This window comes from Hyla sarda, chromosome 1, assembly GCF_029499605.1.
Source record: "Hyla sarda isolate aHylSar1 chromosome 1, aHylSar1.hap1, whole genome shotgun sequence".
Taxonomy (NCBI): domain Eukaryota; kingdom Metazoa; phylum Chordata; class Amphibia; order Anura; family Hylidae; genus Hyla; species Hyla sarda.
In genome coordinates, this window is record NC_079189.1 from 535,687,469 (window position 1) to 535,696,800 (window position 9,332).

General features: G+C 48.5%; 1 protein-coding gene across 9 annotated transcripts in view; it reads right to left on the reverse strand.

Annotated features, from left to right (window-relative positions):
- Positions 1 to 9,022, reverse strand: part of ZNF131 (zinc finger protein 131) — a 32,167-nt gene extending 23,145 nt beyond the window's left edge. Inside the window, exons 1-2 of one of the 9 annotated variants that reach the window (XM_056540722.1) lie at positions 8,373 to 8,388; positions 4,272 to 4,410 (exon numbers count right to left, since the gene is read on the reverse strand). In XM_056540722.1, coding sequence (XP_056396697.1) covers positions 4,272 to 4,395 — 124 coding nt within the window. In that variant the 5' untranslated portion in view covers positions 4,396 to 4,410; positions 8,373 to 8,388. The other 8 variants (XM_056540701.1, XM_056540690.1, XM_056540670.1 and 5 more) reach the window with 8 other exon arrangements.
- Between the last annotated feature and the right edge of the window lie 310 nt (positions 9,023 to 9,332).

Here is a 9,332-nt window from a genome sequence, read left to right on the forward strand (position 1 = left end):
TCCCAACCGATGTGCCTCAAGCTGTTGCAAAACTACAACTCCCAGCATGCATGATCTGTCAGTGCATGCTGGGAGTCATAGTTTTGCAACAGCAGGAGGCCCACGGGTTGAGAAACACTGAGTTAGGAAACAGACAATGTTTCCCAACCAGTGTGCCTCCAGTTCTTGCAAAACTACAACTCCCAGCTTGCCCAGACAGCCAACTGTGTAGTGGTCTACAAACTGTAGCCCTCCAGATGTTGCCAAACTACAACTGCCAGTATGCCTGGACAGTCTCGGCATGCTTTGAATTGACATCTGGAGGGCTACAGTTTGGACACCACTGTATAGTGGTCTCCAAACAGTGCCCTTCCAGATGTTGCAAAACTACAACTCCCACCATGCTGACACTGTCCAGGCATGCTGGGAGTTGTAGTTCTGCAATATCTGAAGGGCCAGATGTTACAGAACTTCAACTCCCTGCATTCCTGGACAGGCTGGGATACAGTGTAAGGGGTGTGTATGTAGTGTTTTACCCTTTATTATGTGTTAGTGTAGTGTTTTTAGGGTACATTCACACTGGCGGGGGTTTACGGTGAGTTTCTCGCTAGGAGTTTGCGCTGCGGTGGAAAATTTGCCGCTGCTCAAACTTGAAGCAGAAAAATCACTGTAAACCTCCCCGTGTGAATGTACCCTGTACATTCACATGGGGGGGGCAAACCTCCAGCTGTTTCAAAACTACAACTCCCAGCATGTACTGACAGACCGTGCGTGCTGGGAGTTGTACTTTTGCAACAGCTGGAGGCACACTGGTTGGAAAACATTCAGCTAGGTTCTGTTACCTTACTCAGTATTTTCCAACCAGCGTGCCTCCAGCTGTTGCAAAACTACAACTCCCAGCATGTACTGATTGCCGAAGGGAATGCTGGGAGATGTAGTTATGCAACAGCTGGAGGTACGCAACTACAACTCCCAGCATGCTAAGACAGATGTTTGCTCTTCGTGCATGCTGAGAGCTGTAGTTTTGCAAGATCTGAAGGGCCACAGTTTAGAGACCACTGCACAGTATCTCCAAACTGTGGCCTTACAGATGTTGCAAAACTACAAATCCCAGCATGCCCAGACAGCAAACCGCTGTCTTGGCATGCTGGGAGTTGTAGTTTTGCAACATCTGGAGAACTACAGTTTAGAGACCTTTGTATAGTGGTCTCAAACTGTAGCCCTCCAGATGTTGCTAGGCTTCCGTAGTCTGCACCAGGGAGTCAGCCACATGTCATCATCGCCTGCTGCTGCCACCGATGGTAAGTGACCTCCGGCGCCGGTCACTGATGGTTCCCCTGCTCTGCCTGGACAACAGTGGGTGGGCAGAGCGGGGGAACCAAATTTTAACACCCCCCCCGCCCCCGATCTGCTATTGGTCGGTCGCTTCTGACCGACCAATAGCAGGGATAGGAGGGGTGGCACCGCTGCCACCTAACTCCTATCCCTTCAGGGGGACCGGGGTGTCTTGGACACCCCTGATCCCCCTTATTTTCCGGATCACTGGAGACACGTATTACCCGGAATCGCCGCAAATCGCTGGTGTGAATTCATCAGCGATTTCCGAAATGGGGGTGTCTCAGGACCCCCCTGGGCATTGGCACGGGATGCCTGCTCATAGATATCAGCAGTCATCCTGGTCCAGTCCCGGCTGGGTGGGGACACAAATTCCCACGGGCAAAAAGTACCCCCTTGGTCCTTAAGTACCAGGGCGCAAGGGCGTACCCATACGCCTGTGGTCCCCAACAGGTTAAGGACGCAGCCCATTTTAACCTTAAGGACCCAGGCATTTTTGCACATCTGACGACTGTCACTTTAAGTATTAAGAACTCTTAGATGCTTTTAATTTTCATTCTGATTCTGAGTTTTTTCGTATCATATTCTACTTTATGTTAGTGGTAAATTTTTCTCGATAATTGCATCATTTTTTGGTGAAAAATTCCAAAATTTTATGAAAAATTTTAAAATGTAGCATTTTTTTAAACTTTGAAGCTCTCTGCTTGTAACGAAAATGGACATCCCAAATAAATTATATATTAATTCACATATACAATATGTCTACTTTACGTTGGCATCATAAAGTTTACATGTTTTTACTTTTGGAAGACATCAGAGGGCTTCAAAGTTCAGCAGCAATTTTCTAATTTTTCACACAATTTTCAAAATCGGAATTTTTCAGGGACCAGTTCAGTTTTGAAGTGGGTTTGAGGGGCCTTCATATAAGAAATACCCCACAAATGACCCCATTATAAAAACTGCACCCCTCAAAGTATTCAAAATGACATTCAGTAAGCGTGTTAACCCTTTAGGTGTTTCATAGGAATAGCAGCAAAGTGAAGCTGAAAATTCAAAATCTTCATTTTTGACAATCGCATGTTCTTGTAAACCCAGTTTCTGAATTCTTACAAGGGGTATAAGGAGAGAAATCACCCTAAAATTTGTAACCCACATATGTATGTCAAGTGCTCTGTGGGTGCATTAGAGGGCTCAGAGGGGAAGGAGCGACAATGGGATTTTGTAGAAAGTTATTCTGAAATGGTTTTTGGGGGGCATGTCACATTTAGGAAGCCCCTATGGTGCCAGAACAGCAAACCTCCCCACATGGCATACTATTTTGGAAACTACACCCCTCAAGGAACGTAACAAGGGGTACGGTGAGCCTTAACACCCCACAGGTGTTTGACAAATTTTCGTTAAAGTTGGATGTGTAAATTAATTCTTTTTTTTTCCACTATAATGCAGTTTTTTCCCCAAATGTTACATTTTTACAAGGGGTAATAGGAGAAAATGTCCCCCAAAATTTGTAACCCCATCTCTTCTGAGTATGGAAATACCCCATGTGAGAACGTCAAGTGCACTGCGGACATACTACAATGCTCAGAAGAGAAGAAGGAGTCACATTTGGCTTTTGGAAAGCAAATTTAGCTGAAATGGTTTTTGGGGCGAATGTCGCATTTAGGAAGCCCCTGTGGTGCCCGCAAAAAAAAGCCCCACATGGCCCACTTTTTGGGAAACAACACTCCTCAAGGAACATAACAAGGGGTAAAGTGAGCCTTAACACCCCACAGGTGTTTGACGACTTTTTGTTAAAGTCTGATGTGTAAATGAAATTTTTTTTTAAACCCAAAATTGTTTTCCCCCCCAAATTTTAACAAGGGTTGATAGGAGAAAATGCCCCCCAAAATGTGTAACCCGATTTCTTCTGAGTATGGAAATACCCCATGTGTGGGCATCAAGTGCTCTGCTGTCGCACTACAATGCTCAGAAGAGGAGGAGCACCATTGAGCTTTTGAAGAGAGAACTTGGTTGGAATAGAAGTCGGGGGCCATGTGCGTTTAAAAAGTCCCCCCCCCCCCGTGGTGCCAGAACAGTGGACCCCCCCACATGTGGCTCCATTTTGGAAACTACACCCCTCAGAGAATATAATAAGGGGTGCAGTGAGCATTTACACCCCACTGGTGTTTGACAGATCTTTGGAACAGTGGGCTGTGCAAATTAAAATTACATTATTCATTTTCACGGACCACTGTTCCAAAAATCTATGAGGCGTAAATGCTCACTGTACCCCTTATTACATTACGTGTGGGGTGTAGTTTCCAAAATGGGATCACATGTGGGGGGGGGGGGGGGGTCCATTGTTCTGGCACTATGGGGGCTTTGTAAACACACATGGCCTTCAATTCCGGACAAATTCTCTCTCCGAAAGTCCAATTGCGCTCCTTCTCTTCTGAGCATTCGCCTGCAGAGCACTTTACATCCACATATGGGGTATGTTCTTACTCAGGAGAAATGGGGTTACAAATTTAGGGGGGCTTCCCCCCCCCCCCCCCCTATTTTCCCTTGTGAAAATGAAAAATTTAGGGTTACACCAGCATTTTCCCATCCAACTTTAACAAAAATTCTTCAAACACCCGAGGGGAGTTAAGGCTCACTATACCCCTTGTTACGTTCCGTGAGGGGTGTAGTTTCCTAAATGGGGTCACACGTGGGTATTTTTTGCGTTTATGTCAGAACCCCTATAAAATCATCCACCCCTGTGCGGCAGGGTACACCCTGGATCCATAAGTATCAGGGTGTCAGGGCATACCTCTACGCCCTGGGTCCTTAAGTGGTTAACAGAGATTGTCAACCATCTTTTTATCAGACTGCCCAATAGCAAATTTGCCTTATGCAATGGTATTGATTTTGTCAGATCTTTTCATACAAATTTCAAATTAGAATATTATATAGAATATTAGACTTAAGCCACTTACCATCCACAATCAAGGTGATGTCAGTAAATTGGTCGAGTTCCCGCTGCTCATTTAACCTGTCCATCATCACTTTATAGTGGTCTGGGAATTCCTGAATGCAGCCCATCGTTTCCTCAGCTTCCATACCTGAACAGCTAGTCTGAAACATGTGACATAGTATCAGAGGCATGTGACATAGTATCAAGGTACCGGACACAGAATAAGAGCCTGATGATTAAAGTGTTCCTGTCATTTCAAAACACTCTCAGGCTCTTTATGAACTACGTCCTGATGTTCCATTATAGGTCTTTAGGGCTGCAGTACAGAGATCGCTGCAAGACAAGGAGAGAAGTGCACTACCACATGCTTCTCTCTCTCCTGATCGGTGGGGGTCTCAACACAGAGATCCTGACCTACCAAACCTGTCTGCATATTAGAAATGATCGGATCGTCACATCAGGCAATTAAAAGGGAATGTCCCCTATGGATAACACCCTGTGTTATCAGTATAAGAACAATAAATTGATTGCACCCCCCCCCCCCCCCCATAAACTGTAAACCAAAGTACCGTAATGTTTCCTTAGCGCCACCACATGGAAAATGAAATGCCATACAGCTAAGTAACAGACTGTATGTGCCAGGTCCTCTACAGAAAGGGACCCTCTTTGTAGTTGCTATATTGTTTAAACAGACAACCCAATTCAAAATGCAGCCCCTGGCAGCTGATCGCTGCTGGTTCCGCTCCCAACACCAGACAAAGTGTTGATTTTGCTTGAGGAAGCCATTTCTAGCCAGATTATGGGGGAAATGCATCATTACATTGTGGCTATTTATATGGATACACGGACACCTGAATCCTTCAGAAATGCAGCTACTCATACAGATCAGTTCTCTGTGCGGGTTCATAGAAGCGGGTCCTGCAAAGGGCTAAGACGACACATTACAGGGGCTGTCTTTATTCATCAGCTCCTTTAAGAAGGGAAACCAGGTAACCCTTTAAGGGGGTTAGATGGTATAGACACATTGTCAGTTTTTTAAAATAAACTTTATTTACATAAAATCCTTAATGGCGTTTCAATGTATTCTTATCTATATTCGTGCCACTCTCTCATTAAAGGGTTTATAAAATGTTATTGATCTGTAAGTATATTTATCAACATATCATGTGACCATGTGATTAAAGGATGACTGGAGCAAAAACTGTTATTTCCTTTATATAGAAATCATGGCTTTGTCCAAGCCGAACCACAGGCATGGACAAAGTCCAGTAAGTGAGGGTGGACTAACACTGTCTGATAGGACAGGAGAGAGCACAGAGGAGCGCTATCGGACAGGAGAGAGCACAGAGGAGCGCTATCGGACAGGAGAGAGCACAGAGGAGCGCTATCGGACAGGAGAGAGGACAGCGGAGCGCTGTCGGACAGGAGAGAGGACAGCGGAGCGCTGTCGGACAGGAGAGAGGACAGCGGAGCGCTGTCGGACAGGAGAGAGGACAGCGGAGCGCTGTCGGACAGGAGAGAGGACAGCGGAGCGCTGTCGGACAGGAGAGAGGACAGCGTAGCGCTGTCGGACAGGAGAGAGGACAGCGTAGCGCTGTCGGACAGGAGAGATCACAGCGTAGCGCTGTCGGACAGGAGAGATCACAGCGTAGCGCTGTCGGACAGGAGAGATCACAGCGTAGCGCTGTCGGACAGGAGAGATCACAGCGTAGCGCTGTCGGACAGGAGAGATCACAGCGTAGCGCTGTCGGACAGGAGAGATCACAGCGTAGCGCTGTCGGACAGGAGAGATCACAGCGTAGCGCTGTCGGACAGGAGAGATCACAGCGTAGCGCTGTCGGACAGGAGAGATCACAGCGTAGCGCTGTCGGACAGGAGAGATCACAGCGTAGCGCTGTCGGACAGGAGAGATCACAGCGTAGCGCTGTCGGACAGGAGAGATCACAGCGTAGCGCTGTCGGACAGGAGAGATCACAGCGTAGCGCTGTCGGACAGGAGAGATCACAGCGTAGCGCTGTCGGACAGGAGAGATCACAGCGTAGCGCTGTCGGACAGGAGAGATCACAGCGTAGCGCTGTCGGACAGGAGAGATCACAGCGTAGCGCTGTCGGACAGGAGAGATCACAGCGTAGCGCTGTCGGACAGGAGAGATCACAGCGTAGCGCTGTCGGACAGGAGAGATCACAGCGTAGCGCTGTCGGACAGGAGAGATCACAGCGTAGCGCTATCGGACAGGAGAAATCACAGAGGAGTCCTATCAGACAGGAGAAATCACAGAGGAGTCCTATCAGACAGGAGAGATCACAGAGGAGTCCTATCAGACAGGAGAGATCACAGAGGAGTCCTATCAGACAGGAGAGAACACAGAGGAGTCCTATCAGTCAGGAGAGATCACAGAGGAGTCCTATCAGACAGGAGAGAGCACAGAGGAGTCCTATCAGACAGGAGAGAGCACAGAGGAGTCCTATCAGACAGGAGAGAGGACAGATGAGTCCTATCAGACTGGAGAAAGCACAGAGGAGTCCTATCAGACAGGAGAGAGCACAGAGGAGTCCTATCAGACAGGAGAGAGCACAGAGGAGTCCTATCAGACAGGAGAGAGCACAGAGGAGTCCTATCAGACAGGAGAGAGCACAGAGGAGTCCTATCAGACAGGAGAGAGCACAAAGGAGTCCTATCAGACAGGAGAGAGCACAGAGGAGTGCTATCAGACAGGAGAGAGCACAGAGGAGTGCTATCAGACAGGAGAGAGCACAGAGGAGTACTATCAGACAAGAGAAAGTACAGAGGAGTGCTATCAGACAGGAGAGAACACAGAGGAGTACTATCAGACAGGAGAGAGCACAGAGGAGTGCAATCAGAAAGGAGAGAGCACAGAGGAGTCCTATCAGACAGGAGAGAGCACAGAGGAGTCCTATCAGACAGGAGAGAGCAGAGGAGTCCTATCAGACAGGAGAGAGCACAGAGGAGTCCTATCAGACAGGAGAGAGCACAGAGGAGTCCTATCAGACAGGAGAGAGCACAGAGGAGTCCTATCAGACAGGAGAGAGCACAGAGGAGTCCTATCAGACAGGAGAGAGAACAGAGGAGTCCTATCAGACAGGAGAGAGCACAGAGGAGTCCTATCAGACAGGAGAGAGCACAGAGGAGTGCTATCAGACAGGAGAGAGCACAGAGGAGTGCTATCAGACAGGAGAGAGAACAGAGGAGTCCTATCAGACAGGAGAGAACACAGAGGAGTTCTATCAGACAGGAGAGAGCACAGAGGATTCCTATCAGACAGGAGAGAGCACAGAGGAGTCCTATCAGACAGGAGAGAGCACAGAGGATTCCTATCAGACAGGAGAGAGCACAGAGGATTCCTATCAGTCAGGAGAGAGCACAGAGGAGTGTGCGCCATTCAGGACCCCCCTATTTTTAATTGCCAAGACAATAGTTTTACAACAGCTGGAGGCACACCGGTTGGAAAACACTGACCTACTCCACGTTAGGGTACGTTCACACGTACGCAGATTTGATGCGCAGGATTTTCTGCTGCAGATTTCAATGTAAACTAAATGACTGAGCACAGCTTCTAATCTGCAGTTACAAATCCTGCGCATCAAATCAGTGCAGGATCTTGTATGTGTGAACCTACCCTTAAGGTGATAAATTATAATTTGAGAAAATGAGTTTCCCATAGCAACCAGCCTTAATAATGAGAGCAGTGACGTGACAGGTAGTCATGGTAAATGCCGCAGCGGCTCTAGGTTACTGCTTCCCACACAACCCGCACTGTCAGATTTCATCCTCAACACGTGACACGGAACAGCCCGCCCCCTCTCGCTTCCCATTCGCTGAATGCCGGACATTTACGCAGCGCAATCAGCCAATCACAGCTACCGTCTAGTCAACCGGAAGGCCTAGCGTTACTGCCCTCCTCCTGATCACCCCAAATCAAGCTGGGGACACCCGTGGGTCACCCGTCACGTGGGTTTCGCCCGTCCCCACCGTACGCCGTTAAAGCCAGAGGCGTGCAGCCTCAGGTAACCGGTCACTCAGTACGTCCCAGCGCCCTTTTCGTGGCAGTGTCGCGCCAGTCGTTATTACGTCATCAAAACGCGCATTAAAATCTCCCCCTCACGCGCTGCGGTTTTTTCCCCGGCCCGTATAATGAGAAGAGTCCGATTACCGTAACCGGCGGAAGCCACCGCGAGGATCGCCATCCCGGTACTCACCGGTACTAGGGAGACTGGCTGCCCGCGGCCTCCACCTAGCGTCTGCGGATGGCTGAGGGGAGAGGGCGGGCGAGGAGGCTTCCCGGCGGGCCCTGCACCGGAAGTGACGTCATGACAGCCGCTCAGCTGGCGGGAATGCCAAAGTAATGCGAAGAGAAGGCGGCGGGGGGCTCCGGAGTGTGGAAGAGACTGACAGTACCTACACCCACCATAATGGGGCAGCATAGCTGGGAATGTACTTCTACTCTCAACAGTGCATTCTGGGAGTTGTAGTTTCACAGTAGTAAGAGATACAGATTGGCGACACTTATATGCATGTTTGTTGGAGCACAGAAGTCTTCTGACTGACAAGTTCTCATTAGCAAAAGTGTTGAAGTTGTGGTAGGTTCACATTGTGGTCGGTGTATGTGTTGGCAACCTGTGAAAAGCAATGCTGAGGTTATACGTTGGAGCATCCATTTTTTACATGATGTTGCCAAGGTATATATGACAGTGGTCCCCAACCAATGTGCCTCCAGCTGTTGCAAAACTACATGTCCCAGAAAGCATGGACAGCTTTCTGCCACTCTATTTTAGGAACAGCACAAATTGCTTTAATTCCATGTATCTTTATGGGAGAACAGGAGATAGGCAGGAAGGGAGAGGTAAGACCTCCAGCTACCTCAATGGTGGATAAAATGCCACTGCTGATTCCTGAAGACCAGTGGTGCCCAAACTGTGGCCCTCCAGATGTTGCAAAACTACAACTCCCAGCATGCCCGGACAGCTGTTGGCTGTCCGGGCATGCTGGGAGTTGTAGTTTTGCAACATCTGGAGGGCCACAGTTTGGACATCACTGATCTAGACAAATGATTTCCCTGCAATCG